Here is an 18,841-nt window from a genome sequence, read left to right as displayed (position 1 = left end):
AGAGCAATCTCGCCACATTGCATTGGAGAAGCCTGGCTGCCCGCCTGCTGCCTTTGGACTATGGCCCTGGGAGATTGGGCCCTTTAAAAACAGTATTCGGCCATACCAGAGTGTATGTCACTCATTCTGGCCCTTTAAATACAGTGGGTCATTTGGTGCTTGCCCTGTGTGAGCTGTGGTAACCCAGATAGCTATGCCATGGAGCCTATTCGTGTGATTAAAGACTTTGGCTCTATGGCGATTAAACTGTATTCGGTTGGTCTGAGTGCCATTCACCTAATAATATTCACTCAGACCTGACCTATCTGGGGATATGTGAAATGTCTGTGTGTTGTGTGTAAAATGTGACTTTATGTATTTTAAAGTATTTTATGTTGTTTTGCAACCATGTGGTTAATGGAGTCTGCCTCTAGTCCTGGATAATTGGATTACTTCTCCAATTATCTCCAGGGCAGAAGGGATGAAACCAGGATGCATTGTGGGGATGTTTTTTTGCCATGCTGCCAGGGGTTTTAAAAGATACTTTACTAACTTTTGAACCCCTGGTCTGATTCATGCCAATTTTTAATATGTTGTTCCCCTGAATGGATTGATTGTGGATATGGATTTTTATGTGAATGTGATGTATGGTTTTAGAGTTATGAAAGTTGGGTAAAAAGTATGTTTTAACTGTATGTATAATGGGATTATGTGTCACACTAAGGGGAGGGGATGTGTGGGTTGCACCCCTGATACTATTGGTTATTTTATGCCTCCCCCTGGGTGTGGCCTGTATGTGTTCACTTGTAATAAAAACCAGGCTGGGTGTGCCAGCACCTCAGACCACTGCTTGACCCTCAACACGGAGCCTCGTCTCGTTCTTGGGGGGATTCACTGTATGCTGATAGGGACTGACTGCCAGGAGTGTAAGCCGCTTGGGAGCTTTTCCTGTTCGTCTGCTAGCAGCTATTCGTGAGGTTCCAGTTTGGAGTGCTATTTTGTATCCAGTTCGGGAGTGTGGTGTTCTGCAGTAGCTGTGCCTCTCTCTCAGAAAGGGGCATATCGCCTAAACGGATTTTAACCCCTTGTCTACTGAAACGGTCCGTTACACCCTGGATCTGAGATTTCGCATAAATAGTGATACCTGTGTGCCATTAAAGCCAGTTCTTGCTTGACCTTCAAATCGCAGCCTCGACTCATTTTGTGGGCAAAAGGGTATCCTAGCTGTACCATAGCTAGTGGGATTGTTCTACACTTACAGGATTCTTATGGTCTACAAGCTGAAGCGACTCTCCTCTCTCTCTACATCAGGGATCCAGACTATCCAAACGGTCCAGCTTCCAGCTAGCCTGGGAGTAACCGTAACAACCTCACTTGGTGTATTGTACGCAGTACTGGAGACCGTATCTCCAGAAGGATATTGATACCTTAGAGAGAGTTCAGAGAAGGGCTACTAAACTGGTTCATGGATTGCAGGATAAAACTTACCAGGAAAGGTTAAAGGATCTTAACATGTATAGCTTGGAGGAAAGACGAGACAGGGGGGATATGATAGAAACATTTAAATACATAAAGGGAATCAACACAGTAAAGGAGGAGACTATATTTAAAAGAAGAAAAACTACCACAACAAGAGGACATAGTCTTAAATTATAGGGGCAAAGGTTTAAAAATAATATCAGGAAGTATTACTTTACTGAGAGTGTAGTGGATGCATGGAATAGCCTTCCAGCTGAAGTGGTAGAGGTTAACACAGTAAAGGAGTTTAAGCATGCGTGGGATAGGCATAAGGCTATCCTAACTATAAGATAAGGCCAGGGACTAATGAAAGTATTTCGAAAACTGGGCAGACTAGATGGGCCGAAGGGTTCTTATCTGCCGTCACATTCTATGTTTCTATTACAGCTTATTGTATTAAATATATCGTAAAAATAGCAAACTGGAAAACAAATCTGTGGTTTGCTGAAGTATGATTATGATCTTGTAGAGTACTGTCCCATGGCAGTCCTTTCCTGGGATGTACTCTAATTAGATATGGTAACAATACTTCCCACATGTTCATATATAACCAACCTGTCACGGAGTCCAAGGAGCGTTGCACAGAATAGCCATTTCCTCCATTTCGTCTCTAGACAGATACTAGACTTACAAAAACAACACCAAACTCCATGCTTCCCAAATGTGAGAAAAAGGTTTTGTATATTTCGGCTGGAAAACTGCCCTTTTCCACAAACCATCGTCTTCAGTAATAGGTAAGAGATTAGCGCAGCCAATGAGAGATGATCTGAATCGCGGACTTTTCATAAATTCCACGTCCAATTGCTGTCCTCGTCTTATCTGTATTGTAAGGGGAGGTCAGTGATTGGTTGGAAACAGATCGGCTGATGTCTCATGTAATTGGAGTACGTCTAATAAGGAAAACGTGTTTGAAAGCTGCTGAGATTTGCCTGTTCTTATCTTCTCTTTATTTATGTTTTAAAGCATTTACTTAGGGTCTCCCAGCTTTGGACACTGCATTCACTGTGCCTAGAGGGGTATGAGGTACACCTGACAAAGTCCAAACAAGGCCGAAACGATTGTCTGGGGTTGCTGTATCTCTTGTGCACAGGGAACTCTTGCATTGTTTAAATGGCACTATAGGCTCCCAGACCACTTCATCTCATTAAACGGTCCAAGTCCAGTGTCCATCGCCCCCATTGCCAATGTCAGAGGAGGCAGAGTCAGTGCCGAGGGAGCTTGGGCTGAAAGAGGTTTCAACACCGGTGTGTGAGGGAAATATAACGTTATGGTAGAGGGACACTACAGCATTATGTGTTTAGCATTTGTACAGTGCCAACTTATTCTGCAGCCCGTTACAATATTATAAAGGGGTAATTTAACAATACATGAGACAATTCCAAAATATTAGAAAAATAGGCTGATGAGGACCTGGCTCAAACCAGCTTACCGTCTACAATAGTTTTGTATTCCAAACGCACAGCACCAGAGAAGCTGATTTGTAAAATTATGATTTCATGTTTGAAATTATCTTTGTATTCTCACCTTAGTAAATAACCCTGTGCTTGGGACCCATAGTTAGTCAATACTGGCACCAACCTGGAGTCTCTGTTACTGTGTGATGGATCCAACCTTAAGGAGTATTGTAAGGAGACTGGTAGAGATTGGGGGGCAAGATATCAGAGCACTGCACCCAAATACTACCAACGGGCAGCTTAAATGTGACATTTTAAATAAACCGCACAAGAAGCTAGGTAGTTCCACTTTATTACCAGTCACATATACATATATTGATTACTGCTCGAGACTGGCAGATGACATGCATGACATCATAACACAGGCATACTGGCTCTCATGATTGCCACGCATTTGCATGATTGGCATCGCAAGTTCTGTTCATCATTTATATGGGCACAAGCTCTCAGAGAATTTGCCATTTATTTCATAATAATTAGCAGACTGTACAGAAAGAACAGAGGGCAGCCAGGCGTTGACTAATCGTTGCCAAGACGTATGTTTTTCTAGTTTAATCAGGAATGGCTTTACATCTTCAAAAAGTTTGGAAACCTTGTAATACGAATGAATTTCACAATATATACAAATCTTTAAACAAGTCACGGTGCATGAAATAAATTGAATAGTTTGAGTTCCAGCTCCACCTAGTGCGCCTGTCGGTGGGAAGCCCAACCTTGTCTTCTCACTGGTGGCATGCATGCCTTGTCTCCTCTACTCGACCATGTCTTCTTAGCTGTGATCCACTTGACCTTGTTGTGACACGGTCTAAGTGTTAATCTCCTGGTTTGCGATTCTAAGGAATGTGGGTGCAACACAGAGAATGTGAGATAGATAGAGAATGTGAGATAGATGGAGAACAATGGAAATAAATTTACCCTGAGCCTGTTGAGGGAGTCATGATAGTAACATTCAGAAATACAAAATGTAATACTGAAACAGGACTGGCTGGAGTACAGAGATAGTGGTGATATTGCTGGGGTACACGAGAGAGAGGCATCTGGGTGTGGTACAGAGAAAGGTGGGTTAAAGAGAGCGAGAGAGGGGGAGGATCTTGGTGGGGTACAGAGAGAGGGGGATCTGGGTGGCGGTATAGAGAAGGGGGTATGGGTGTGGTATAGAACGCGAGAGAGGGGGATCTGGGTGGAGTACACAGAGTGAAGGGGTCTGGGTTGGTATCAGGTTAGGGTACAGAAAAAGTGGGGGGAATCTGGGTGGGGTAGAGAGAGCGAAAGAGGGGGGGTCTGGTGGGGTACTGATAGAAGATGAGGGGGAAGCTGAATTGAAAAGGTGATTATAGGGTCAGATGAGTTAATTTGAAATAAAATGTGTAAATTCTTCTCTGATTATGATAAAGCTGCAACTTGTTCCAATTCACAGTGAAGGGTGCAGTCAGAGAATGGACGGGTGATGGACGGGACACGGTTCTGGTATTGTTATGGAATTGGAACACATTCCTTGCTGAGTCGGACGATCTCTTGTGAAAGTGCTTCGAGGTCCTGTAGAGACAGACAAGATTGGTTGAACAGGATTTTACTGGTTGTAGTCATGGTATCAAAAACAGAAAGAGTTTAGTCTTATTTGGGGTTAAAGAAAGATTACTACTAGGGCATTCGGACGCTTGCTCATTTTATTTTATTTCCAACCTCTGGCAGCAGATTCATTACTTAAAGGAACAGTCTAATGTTGGGAATATAAACATATTAAGAAACCTATTTAGATTAATGTCTCCCCACTCAAATTAATCAATTAAACAGATTCTCTCACTTTATTTCCCCTGGGGGCCCAGTGTTGCCACGGCTGCCACTCCTCTAGTGGCTGAGATCATCATTATTGATGGCCTCAGCCAATCCAACGCTTCCCACAGGGGAGAATGGAGGTCAGGAGGCTAGGGTGCATGCACAGCAATGACTGTACAAATGGAGGCAAAGTTATACTACATTAGTAAAATTAGAAATGTGCAAAAACCACGGCCAGCGTCACGTGGGAGATAATCTAGGAAATGATCCACGGCTAAACTCAGATAAAACATTATATATAATCTCACCAAAATGAAAGCCAGCGGCAAGGAATGCGCACAGCGCCAAAAATTGGTCCGATTAGGGGACATCAAAAGAAAAATTAAACCAGGTATCAGGGTAAATGTAATTGGATATATATGAGCCAAGATAGAAAAAATATTTATGGAAATGTACACGATTTGGAGGCTAAAATTAGCATTCAGAAAATGCAACTCAGGTGTATCTGAATTAGCTAAGCCAATAAAAATATAAAAATGGAAAAATAACAGAAAAAATGTCATGGAATGTGGGACCACCTATCTATGCCACGGGCCCAGACACAGACTTCAAGTTGGAGATTATCACTAGTCCCCAAATAACCTAGGATGAAGAAGGGAAAATGCAAGTCCTAAAAACTCCTAAATGCCGAGATGGATCCCAGGGAGGGAATTTAATTGAGGAGTCAGGACACATTCTGCTTTAATTACATGAAAATTCCCAGAGAACTGGGATCTAATTCATGTCAATCTCGAGGAACCAACCTCCCTGCGGCCAATCTCCCGCGCAGCCAGCCCCCCCTCGGTGCCAATCTCCCACAGACAGCCCCCCCCCTCCCCCGGTGCCAATCTGCCGCAGCCAGCCAGCCCCCCCCCCATGCCAATCTCCCGCAACCAACCCACCCCCCTCCCTCCCTCCCCGGGTGCCAATCTCCCACAACCAGCCGCCCCCCCCCCCCTCCGGGTGCCAATCTCAAGCAACCAGCCCCCGGGTGCCAATCTCCCGCAGCCAGCCCCCCCTCCCCCGGTGCCAATCTCCCGCAACCAGCCCACCCCCCTCCCTGGGTGCCAATCTCCCACAACCAGCCGCCCCCCCCCCTCCGGGTGCCAATCTCAAGCAACCAGCCCCCGGGTGCCAATATCCCGCAGCCTGCCCCCCCCCTCCCCCGGTGCCAATCTCCCGCAACCAGCCCACCCCCCTCCCTCCCCTGGTGCCAATCTCCAGCAGCCAGCCCCCGGGTGCCAATCTCCAGCAGCCAGCCGTGGTAACAAACTCCTACAACCAGAAATTGCTAAACTCACAAACAAGGAATAACAAATTCAAATAAAAAAAACAGGAGGAGAGGCCGCTATAATGTGTGGAGCAGACAGAAAGCTGATTAGTTGAAGAACTGCTTGGCCAGGAGGTGTAGACAGCCCATCTGGTAATCAGGAGGCTGAAGGTGAAGGAGACGCCAATTCATATGATATTCCCAGACCGCATGCTGTACGCAATCAGAAAATCAATGGCCTTAATTCCACACTGTGACCTTCCATGTCTCCCAAGTAAAAGTACAGAAAGAAAACGCTTTGAAAACTCTGACATGTGTACTGATGGAGGGACGGGGCAGTGAGTTACTGCAGGTATACCAAGTATACACAGACCCCATACAGTGAGTTACTGCAGGTATACCAAGTATACACAGACCCCATACAGTGAGTTAATGCAGGTATACCAAGTATACACAGACCCCATACAGTGAGTTAATGCAGGTATACCAAGTATACACAGACCCCATACAGTGAGTTACTGCAGGTATACCAAGTATACACAAACCCCATACAGTGAGTTACTGCAGGTATACCAAGTATACACAGACCCCATACAGTGAGTTACTGCAGGTATACCAAGTATACACAAACCCCATACAGTGAGTTACTGCAGGTATACCAAGTATACACAGACCCCATACAGTGAGTTACTGCAGGTATACCAAGTATACACAAACCCCATACAGTGAGTTACTGCAGGTATACCAAGTATACACAGACCCCATACAGTGAGTTACTGCAGGTATACCAAGTATACACAAACCCCATACAGTGAGTTACTGCAGGTATACCAAGTATACACAGACCCCATACAGTGAGTTACTGCAGGTATACCAAGTATACACAAACCCCATACAGTGAGTTACTGCAGGTATACCAAGTATACACAGACCCCATACAGTGAGTTACTGCAGGTATACCAAGTATACACAAACCCCATACAGTGAGTTACTGCAGGTATACCAAGTATACACAGACCCCATACAGTGAGTTACTGCAGGTATACCAAGTATACACAGACCCCATACAGTGAGTTACTGCAGGTATACCAAGTATACACAGACCCCATACAGTGAGTTACTGCAGGTATACCAAGTATACACAAACCCCATACAGTGAGTTACTGCAGGTATACCAAGTATACACAGACCCCATACAGTGAGTTACTGCAGGTATACCAAGTATACACAGACCCCATACAGTGAGTTACTGCAGGTATACCAAGTATACACAGACCCCATACAGTGAGTTACTGCAGGTATACCAAGTATACACAGACCCCATACGGTGAGTTACTGCAGGTATACCAAGTATACACAGACCCCATACAGTGAGTTACTGCAGGTATACCAAGTATACACAGACCCCATACAGTGAGTTACTGCAGGTATACCAAGTATACACAGACCCCATACAGTGAGTTACTGCAGGTATACCAAGTATACACAAACCCCATACAGTGAGTTACTGCAGGTATACCAAGTATACACAGACCCCATACAGTGAGTTACGGCAGGTATATGGCTTGGTGAATGGTGTCGGGAGCAAGGATTTGGCTTTATTGCTCATGGTAGCTCTGTTTGGAATGGAAATAAACTGTACAAAAAAGATGGTTTGCATCTTTCTCAAAAGGGAACAAATGTTCTCAGTGAGCAGTTCAGAGGTTTTGCTAGAATGTATTTTAACTAGGATGGGGGGGCAAAAGGGTGATAAAACATCAATCCAATTGTCCCCAAAAACAAGGACAGAAGGTGTCTGTAGCAAGTGTGTTAAAAAACGATAAGCTTAGAGTCATGTCTACAAATGCTCGCAGTTTAGGGAATAAGATCCTTGAACTTGTGGCAATAATGGCAACTGATAGTGTAGATTTAGTCGCTGTTACTGAGACATGGTATAATGAAAAAAATGACTGGGACATAGCAATACCAGGGTACTCTTTATATAGAAAAGACAGGGAAGGCAAGAAAGGGGGAGGGGTGGCCCTGTATGTAAAGGATAGCATAAAATCTAGCCTAATAAAAGGTTAGTGAGGCGAACATAGAGTCCGTTTGGGTTACGTTAGAATTTGGTAATCACACAGTAACTCGTGTAGGTGTGATTTATAGGCCCCCAGGACAAATTGAAGAGTTAGATAATCTACTAGTTGAAGAAATAGCTAAAATGACAATGAAGGGGGAAGTTATCATCATGGGTGACTTTAATCTTCCTGATGTGAATTGGAAAACAAAAATAGCTACTTGTGCCAGGGGCACACATATTCTAAACTCCCTACTGGGATTGTCTCTAAAACAAGTCGTTGAGGAGCCAACTCGTAAAGAGGCCATACTAGATTTAGTGTTAACAAATGGAGATTTGGTATCAGATATTACTGTAGGTGAAAGTTTAGGATCCAGTGATCATCAGTCAGTGTGGTTTACTATAAGAACAGTGACTGAGTCACACCACACAAAAACAAAAGTTTTAGACTTTAGAAAAACAGACTTTTCTAAAATTAGAATATGTGTAAAGGAGTCATTATCAGACTGGAGCAATTTAAATGGAGTCCAAGAGAAATGGGATTATTTAAAAGTTGCACTACTGAAGGCAACAGAAAATTGCATTAGGCTTGTCAGTAAAAGCAAAAAATTCAAGAAACCACTGTAGTACTCCGCAGATGTGGCCAAAATAGTAAAAAACAAGAAGTTAGCATTTAGTAATTATAAAAAAAAACTGAGTGAGGAAGACAGAATGACCTATAAGATTAGGCAGAAAGAGGCTAAGCAAGTTATAAGAGCTTCCAAAGCACACACAGAAGAGAAAATAGCACAGTCAGTAAAAAAGGGGGACAAAACTTTTTTTAGATACATAAATGAGAAAAGAAAAGTAAAACAAGGATTAGTTAGATTAAAAACAAAAGAAGGAAGGTATGTAGATGAGGATAAAGGTCTAGCTGACTGCCTCAATGAATATTTTTGTTCGGTATTTACAGATGAAAATGAAGGAAAGGGACCTCAGTTAAGAAAAAGGATAAATGAGTCATTTATTACACGTGAGTTTACAGAGGAAGAGGTTCTATTTCAACTCTCAAAAGTAAAGACAAATAAGTCAATGGGACCTGATGGAATACACCCAAAGCTATTAAAAGAGCTTAGTGGTGTACTAGCAAAACCATTAACAGATTTATTTAACCAATCATTGATAACAGGAGTAGTCCCAGAAGATTCGAAGTTAGCGAATGTTGTGCCCATTCACAAGAAAGGTAATAGGGAGGAGTCGGGCAACTATAGGCCAGTAAACCTTACTTCAGTAGTGGGGAAAGTGATGGAAACCATGTTAAAGGATAGGATTGTTGAACATCTAAAAACACATGTATTTCAAGATCAGAGGCAACATGGGTTTACTTCAGGGAGATCATGCCAAACTAATCTTATTGATTTTTTTGATTGGGTAACTAAAATTATAGATCAGGGTGGTGCAGTAGACATTGCTTACCTAGATTTCAGTAAGGCTTTTGACACTGTTGCACATAGAAGGCTTATCAATAAACTACAATCTTTGAGTTTGGATTCCAATATTGTTGAATGGGTAAGGCAGTGGCTGAGTGACAGGCAACAGAGGGTTGTAGTCAATGGAGTATATTCGAAGCTTGGGCTTGTCACCAGTGGGGTACCTCAGGGATCTGTACTTGGACCCATTCTCTTTAATATTTTTATTAGTGATATTGCAGAAGGTCTTGGTGGTAAGGTGTGTCTTTTTGCGGATGATACTAAGATATGTAACAGGGTTGATGTTCCAGGAGGGATAAGCCAAATGGAAAATGATTTAGGTAAACTAGAAAAATGGACAGAGTTGTGGCAACTGACATTTAATGTGGATAAGTGCAAGATAATGCATCTTGGACGTAAAAATCCAAGGGCAGAGTACAGAATATTTGATAGAGTCCTAACCTCAACATCTGAGGAAAGGGATTTAGGGGTGATTATTTCTGAGGACTTAAAGGTAGGCAGACAATGTAATAGAGCAGCAGGAAATGCTAGCAGAATGCTTGGTTGTATAGGGAGAGGTATTAGCAGTAGAAAGAGGGAAGTGCTCATGCCATTGTACAGAACACTGGTGAGACCTCACTTGGAGTACTGTACACAGTACTGGAGACCGTATCTTCAGAAGGATATTGATACCTTAGAGAGAGTTCAAAGAAGGGCTACTAAACTGGTTCATGGATTGCAGGATAAAACTTACCAGGAAAGGTTAAAGGATCTTAACATGTATAGCTTGGAGGAAAGACGAGACAGGGGGGATATGATAGAAACATTTAAATACATAAAGGGAATCAACACAGTAAAGGAGGAGACTATATTTAAAAGAAGAAAAACTACCACAACAAGAGGACATAGTCTTAAATTAGAGGGGCAAAGGTTTAAAAATAATATCAGGAAGTATTACTTTACTGAGAGGGTAGTGGATGCATGGAATAGCCTTCCAGCTGAAGTGGTAGAGGTTAACACAGGAGTTTAAGCATGCGTGGGATAGGCATAAGGCTATCCTAACTATAAGATAAGGCCAGGGACTAATGAAAGTATTTAGAAAACTGGGCAGACTAGATGGGACGAATGGTTCTTATCTGCCGTCACATTCTATGTTTCTATGTTTCTATGTTACACTGTTTATACACAGACCCCATACGGTGAGTTACGGCAGGTATACCAAGTATACACAAACCACATACAGTGAGTATATGCAAACTGTGTAGAACCCCCCATACAGTTTCATACATCATGGCTCCATGTCAAGAAGTCTAGCTCGTTAGATGGGACTAACACAATTAAGACACCAGGCACAGTGGCACCAAGGAGGGGATTAATGTGCCTATAGGATGCGGTGTATTCAGTAAACAGGTTCATTTTACCCCCTGCACCCTGATACTATGAGTAAATGTTTATTAAGTCTCGGCTAATGTGTGGGGGAAAGGGCTATGATCACGACTGCTATACAGGAATACAGAAAAAGGGCTCCCCAGAGACCCCACTCCAGCTTCGCCAACAGGGTCTGTAGTGCTCCAGGATCCCCTAATAGTAGCAACGAAGCAGAGGTACTCAGTCCGAACACAGGAGCTCCATTCTGGGACAGCGAATAAGGGAAACAAGCTCCTGGATCTTGGAAGTGGGTGGAAAGCTATTAAGAGACATGAAACAGACCACACGAAAAGATCTACTGGAAGAAACACAGTCCTTATAGTGGAACTGATGGAGGGAAACCAGTGCCACAATGCCAGTGTGGCCAAAACGTAGGAGCAGGCGTTTCAGAGGAGAGTGCGGGAGAGGCTAAACACATTCAACACAGCACTCAGTGAAGCAAAAGTGGCCATTGAGAAGAAGGCTGAGCGGTGGTTTAATTTCGGTTGACGGAAAAGCCCAGATTCCAAGAGAGGAATCACTCCACCTGAGGTGAACCCCAGCTATCGGGGTAGCTGTCAACGCCTATCAAGTAATGCTTGGTAAAGATAGCACAGACTATCACCCGATCAAGAAAAAGCTACAGACTTGCTATGCCATCCCTCCAAATGTATACTAGTTGAAGTTTTAAGGAATCCTGAAAGCGACCAGCCTGTCCTATGCTAAATGGGCCCATCAAATGCAGCAGGCGGCAGACAACAGGATGCAGGTGTGTCAGGCAACCACCCGGCCTATGCAACCCAGCTGATCCTCTGTGGGAGCATGTCACAGATGAATACCAAGATGTGTGGTGGGCAGATTCAACTGGCACCAGACCTCCTCCAAGACAAGCGGCATACACTCTATGATCAGTAGATACCCCAACAAGACACACCAGTTCCCTGCCCTCCCCGGAAGACTGGGTCAACCTGCTTTGAGTGTCCTACCTGGCACATATAGAGTGACTGTCAAGAGGCGAGAAACCGGCCCACCCGGAACCACAGCCATCCAGGGGCCCGAGGGCAGTGGAACACTGCCTACATAAGGGGCAAACCCTAGTCCGGGTCCCTTCCTCCCACCAACTAGAAGTGAACGAAAAAGATTGGAGAACACTATAATGGCCCCAACCTACCAGTGGCCAAAGACAACTGGCAACATTGCTGGCAGGTTGTATGTATAAATGGTCAGTCCGTTGTTGGCTCACCTCATACCTCTTCGACCACTGTGTGCCACTTTGGATGGGACCAGGGTTAGATGAAACCCCCTAATGTTACCGTACCCGGGCAACTTTGCCAAACAAGTCCTGCCAGATCCAAATCTAGACCCATAACAGAGTAGAGCAGGGACTGATCTCGTAGGGCTGGGAGGAGAGAAGTTTGACTGGGAAAAGGAACGGCTGTACCGGGTGACAGAGGGCCATGGGAAGGGGGCAGCCCAAGTGCCAAGACGACAGCTGGTAGTAACCCAGAAGTTAAGACTGGAGCAGCTCCAAATAGGACACAACTTCTCTTTGTCTGGGCACATTGGACAAAGTCGGCAATGGCGATCCAGGTAATTTTTGGCCAGCGATCACAGGAGACATGTACTAAACCCATATTTCCATTATAGTCCGCACACGGTAGTAGCTCAAAAAAAAAACAAAAAAAAAAAAAACAATACAGGTAGGCTATGGAAAAGTGCATGTGACGAAGTGCCCTTCGCCACTTGGTCCTGGAGAGGCTTGCTTGCCAGCTTCCTCCCCTGCGACTATGGCCCCTGGGAGATTGTACCCTTTTAAACCAGCATTTGGGCTTATGGACTTTTATTGGACTGTGTATGGCCCTTTAAGAACAGTCTGTGGGCACATTGTAACTTTGGTGAACAATGCCCCTTTAAGACTATGGCCCCAGGAAGATATTTCCTGTTAAAGACTATTTTAGCAGATTCGATTTTAAAAGACTCTTGCTGCCCCTTTAAATTGTATTGGAGCGGTTCTGCAGCTTTAAATTGGCACTTCGGATGCAGCCGAAGTGCCGAAGTAGTCGAAGTGGCCGCCATTCAACAAACGAACACGTGGCAGCGGCCATCTTTGTTCATTCGAACGAGGTCAGCGGTATGTGTAGCCAAATCCATGGAACTGAAATCGGCTACACATTTCAACAAACACCGCTGACCCTTACCTTCTCCTACACCGAACTTTCAGCCACAGAGACTAAGTCCCGTTCGAAGATTCAAACGCACGTTCGAATGGGACTTAGTCGTTTTTTCAGTGTGAAATTGACCGACCGCACAGCCCAAATCTATGGAACTGTTTTGGGCAGGAAAATGTGCCTGCGGTCGGTCATAAAGGACTTCCGACTAACTTTTGAACTAATGTAAGGATTTGCATGATTTTTGAGTATGTTCATATTTCAAGTATACCGATTAATAATATGTGTATTAATAATATGTTTTTATGGAGATTGGATGTGTGGTTTTAAAGTTACAGTGTATGTGTAAAAACTGTATATTTTCTGCCTGTGATAATTTAGTTAGTTTTTTGTGTTGAGATAATTGTATCACAGGCAGAGGGGAGGATTTCTGCTGGGATGAATGGGAATGGTTTACTTTATTGTATGTGTTGTAATGTTTTTATTGGTTGCTCTGAAAAACCCTGTGGGTGGTCCTATGTAAGGAAAACCTTTGGTGCCAAGTACACAGATCTTCTTGACCCTCAACACGTAGTCTTGTCTCGTGATTGGAGGGGACAGCTATATTCACACTGGGGATTGCTATGCTCTGCATGCTCCCTTGAGCTTTAATCACTTAGCTCTTTTAAGAGCTTGTTACTGATGCACTCTCCTGGAGGAGAGGTCTTTCCCACACGGTCCTGGATGACAGAAGCTGATCCAGGGTGAAAGGAAGACGGCGAGACTCCAGTTAAGGTACGGCGGTTGTGGAGTCTGCTGTGGTTGTGGTGTCCAGTGCGGTGGTTGTGGTCCTCAGCGCAAGCTAGGAAGCGTCCATTAACGGAAGGTACTCAGGCGGAGTACGGGGAGTTCCGTTACAGTGCACAACTTATAAAAAAAAAAATATTATAAATATATATATATATATATATATATATATATATATATATATATATATATAAAGGAAAAATATAACAAAAATGGCAGCAACTAGTAGCCCACCTAATAAGATGTCACCTCCCATATGCAAACCAAAATCCAATGGGTAACTGATATGCACATTCAAATAGGTGGAAATTGTTACAAACTGCCATTTGTAACTGGCCCTTTAAATGATAAATTGCCCTGCGTCCCTGGGTTGTGGAGAAGCCTATTTGCCAGTCTCCTTCCTCATGACTATGGTCCCTGGGAGATTGTGCCCCTGAAAACTTATGGACTTTTATTGGGTGTGTATGGCCCTTTAAGAACCGTCTGGGGACATATTGTGACTTTGGTGAACAATGCCCCTTTAAGACTATGTCCCCAGACCTGTAAAATAACTTGTTCCTGGCTTTCTCCCACTTGGTTCAGTAAATGGGGCTTACTGAACCAAGTACCACACAGGCGGACCACCCAGAAGTGGAAGTGTGCAGGCAATTTACCTCCCAGGCTGTGAGGTTACTGCAGGTTAATTGCCGACCGCTGGGTGGCCGCAGTTCGTGCAAACGAACACGTGGCGGCAGCCATCTTTGTTCTTCTAACAAGGTCAGCGTTATGTGTAGCCAAATCCATGCAACTGAAATCGGCTACACATTTCACCGAACACCGCTGACCCTTACCTTCTCCTACACCGAACTTTCAGCTGCAGAGACTAAGTCCCGTTCGAAGATTCAAACGCATGTTCGAATAGGACTTAGTCATTTTTCTGCATAAAATTGACCGGCCGCACAGCCCAAATCTATGGAACTGTTTTGGGCAGGAAAATGTGCTTGCGGTCGGTCATGATTTTTGGTTATGTTTCTATTTAAAGTATGCTGATTTTAAATATGTAATTTATGAAGATTGCATGTATGCTTTTAAAGTTACATTGTATGTGTAAAAACTGTATTTTTCCTGCCTGTGATAATTATGTTAAGTATTGTGTACCATAATTATATCACAGGCAGAGGGGGAGGATTGTGTGTGTAATTGCTGGGAGTGTTTTCTGTAATGTACGTGTATGATTGTTTTTTTTGTAACACCCCCTGGGTGGTCCTATGTAAGGAAAACCTGCATAAAAGAAGGCCCTTTGGGTGCCAATAAAACAGAATGACTTGACCCTCTAACTTGCAGCCTCGACTCATGTTTGTAGGGGACAGCTATAATCACTACAGGGATTGCTATGCTCTTCATACTCCCTTAGCTACTGAGCTCTTGTTCCGGATCCTGCTTCGCTCTACAGAAGGAAGAGGTTCACCTACTGGAACCTGGTCATAGGTCCAGGGCGCAGAGCAGACGGTGAGATACCAGCCCAGCAGCGGTGGTTCGTGGAGTCTGCAGTACTTATGGTGGCTACGCAGTAGTTATGGTGTCTACGGTGCTGATGGTCCTTTGGTGAGTGCTAGGAGCATCCTTTCTATGGTCCAACTTCCCGCCAGCCTGGAGGCAACCGTAACAGAAATGAAACACCCTGCACCCAAAAGGAAAAAAGTGGGAAGTAGTAAAAGGCAGCTGTAGATGGCAAAATCCACGAGGAGGAGGGGGAGGGGGACGACGACACACTGGAGAGGGTCCCAGCAAACCTTGAAAGAGGACCTGGATGCGTTTCATGCCTGTCTTGGCACTTTCTCAGCATCACAGGAGACATGCAAGACTACTGCAACATTTGCCAACAGGGAGCTGCGGTGACCACCTCAAGGCCACATTACACCCCATGTCCATAGTAGGCAAGCGTTCTTGCCAATTTGTGGGTGACATAGTGGAACCGCAGACCAGTCTCAGTACAACCGGGGAGAAATATATCTTAATGACCGCTACCCTGAAGCTGTCGCCAAGTACAATATACTAGCAGAGACGATAGAGTAGGCTTCGACCACTTTAAGGCTGAACTAACTGACCAGCTACGGAGGCTTTGCGGGATTAAACCCCTGCAAAGTTCACCATACCATCCCTAGATGAATGGACTACGTGAGAAGTTCAACAGGCTTTTGTGGCCACTAACAAGGACTGGGAGGGTCCTGTTTGCACCGGGTGATGCTGCAGGAATCGAGATGTTGGTTGGGAAGCGGGGCCCCATAGATCTGCTCCAGGGAACCGAGACTGGTGCGAGGACCCTGATTAGACTCAACATGCAAAAATTTATAGAACAGCTAGCCGCCCAGGGATCGCAGGAATGGTGGTTTGATTGTGCCCCTGAAACTGCACCCCCCAAACGATCAGCACACTGAAAGCACCCCCCAAACGATCAGCACGCAGAAAGCACCCCCCAAACGATCAGCACGCAGAAAGCACCCCCCAAACGATCAGCACGCAGAAAGCACCCCCCAAACGATCAGCACGCAGAAAGCACCCCCCAAACGATCAGCACGCAGAAAGCACCCCCCAAACGATCAGCACGCAGAAAGCACCCCCCAAACGATCAGCACGCAGAAAGCACCCCCCAAACGATCAGCACGCAGAAAGCACCCCCCAAACGATCAGCACGCAGCAAGCACCCCCCAAACGATCAGCACGCAGCAAGCACCCCCCAAACGATCAGCACGCAGCAAGCACCCCCCAAACGATCAGCACACAGAAAGCACCCCCCAAACGATAAGCACACAGAAAGCACCCCCCCAAACGATCAGCACACAGAAAGCACCCCCAAACGATCAGCACACAGAAAGCACCCCCAAACGATCAGCACACAGAAAGCACCCCCAAACGATCAGCACACAGAAAGCACCCCCCAAACGATCAGCACACAGCAGGCACCCCCAAACGATCAGCACACAGCAGGCACCCCCAAACGATCAGCACACAGCAGGCACCCCCAAACGATCAGCACACAGCAGGCACCCCCAAACGATCAGCACACAGCAGGCACCCCCAAACGATCAGCACACAGCAGGCACCCCCAAACGATCAGCACACAGCAGGCACCCCCAAACGATCAGCACACAGCAGGCACCCCCAAACGATCAGCACACAGCAGGCACCCCCAAACGATCAGCACACAGCAGGCACCCCCAAACGATCAGCACACAGCAGGCACCCCCAAACGATCAGCACACAGCAGGCACCCCCAAACGATCAACTAAAGGACTGTCACCGATGTGTACGCCATTCCCCGGGGTTGATTAGTTACTGGATCCCCCAGGGGCATTTCCTTACTACTATCAATTTCAGTGTTCAATTACTTGATTGGTTATTTTATGCCTCCCCCTGGGTGTGTCCTGTATGTGCACAACCGTAATAAAAACCAGGCTGGGTATGCCAGCACCTCAGACCACTGCTTGACCCTCAACACGGAGCCTTGTCTCGTTCTTGGGGGGATTCACTGTATGCTGTTGGAGACTGATAGCCAGGAGTGTAAGCTGATGTCTGCTTTTCCTGTTCGTCTGCTGGCAGCTATTCGTGAGGTTCCAGTTTGGAGTGCTATTTTGTATCCAGTTCGGGAGTGTGGTGTTCTGCAGTAGCTGTGCCTGTATATCTGGAAGGGAAAGATCTACTAAACGGCGGTTTAACCCTTTTAGGATTGGGGGTGCCGTTACAAGCAGTATTTGCTACTGGCAAATACTGCTCGATTTGGGAGGGATTCCAAAGTACGTGTACCCTGTTCGGCCTGTACCAATTTTGAGTCATAATGTGTGGGATGAAGAATGCCCTGGCCACTTTCCAAAGGATGATCGCCTACTCAGTGGACTCCAAGACTATGCCTATGCATTCCCAGATTACATTGTGGTTTATAACATCTCTTTGGAAGAGACTTACTAAAAAAGAACTGCTTTACTTCCCAAACGGTCTGCAACCCAAAGCCCTACACACATCGCAAACATGCACAATCAACAAAAACAACCTCAAACTATCAGCACACAGCAGGCACCCCCAAACGATCAGCACGCAGCAGGCACCCCCAAACGATCAGCACACAGCAGGCACCCCCAAACTAACAGCACGCAGCAGGCACCCCCAAACGATCAGCACGCACCCCCAAACGATCAGCACGCAGCAGGCACCCCCCAAACGATCAGCACGCAGCAGGCACCCCCCAAACGATCAGCACGCAGCAGGCACCCCCCAAACGATCAGCACGCAGAAAGCACCCCCCAAACGATCAGCACGCAGAAAGCACCCCCCAAACGATCAGCACGCAGCAAGCACCCCCAAACTATCAGCACGCAGAAAGCACCCCCCAAACGATCAGCACGCAGCAGGCACCCCCAAACGATCAGCACGCAGCAGGCACCCCCAAACTATCAGCACGCAGAAAGCACCCCCCAAACGATCAGCACACAGAAAGCACCCCCAAACGATCAGCACACAGAAAGCACCCCCAAACGATCAGCACACAGAAAGCACCCCCAAACGATCAGCACACAGAAAGCACCCCCCAAACGATCAGCACACAGCAGGCACCCCCAAACGATCAGCACACAGCAGGCACCCCCAAACGATCAGCACACAGCAGGCACCCCCAAACGATCAGCACACAGCAGGCACCCCCAAACGATCAGCACACAGCAGGCACCCCCAAACGATCAGCACACAGCAGGCACCCCCAAACGATCAGCACACAGCAGGCACCCCCAAACGATCAGCACACAGCAGGCACCCCCAAACGATCAGCACACAGCAGGCACCCCCAAACGATCAGCACACAGCAGGCACCCCCAAACGATCAGCACACAGCAGGCACCCCCAAACGATCAGCACACAGCAGGCACCCCCAAACGATCAGCACACAGCAGGCACCCCCAAACGATCAGCAC

General features: G+C 45.8%; 1 protein-coding gene across 3 annotated transcripts in view; it reads right to left on the bottom strand.

Moving 5' to 3' along the window:
• Positions 1-3,227: 3,227 nt before the first annotated feature.
• GRIPAP1 (GRIP1 associated protein 1) overlaps positions 3,228-18,841 on the bottom strand; it is an 87,146-nt gene continuing 71,532 nt past the window's right edge. For all 3 annotated transcript variants that reach the window (XM_063433162.1, XM_063433164.1, XM_063433163.1), the window contains one exon: positions 3,228-4,487. In XM_063433162.1, coding sequence (XP_063289232.1) covers positions 4,425-4,487 — 63 coding nt within the window. In that variant the 3' untranslated portion in view covers positions 3,228-4,424. The remainder of the gene's footprint in view (positions 4,488-18,841) is intronic.

This window comes from Pelobates fuscus, chromosome 9 (assembly GCF_036172605.1).
Source record: "Pelobates fuscus isolate aPelFus1 chromosome 9, aPelFus1.pri, whole genome shotgun sequence".
Taxonomy (NCBI): domain Eukaryota; kingdom Metazoa; phylum Chordata; class Amphibia; order Anura; family Pelobatidae; genus Pelobates; species Pelobates fuscus.
Note: the sequence above shows the minus strand (reverse complement) of the source record. Positions and strands in the feature narration are given on the sequence as shown.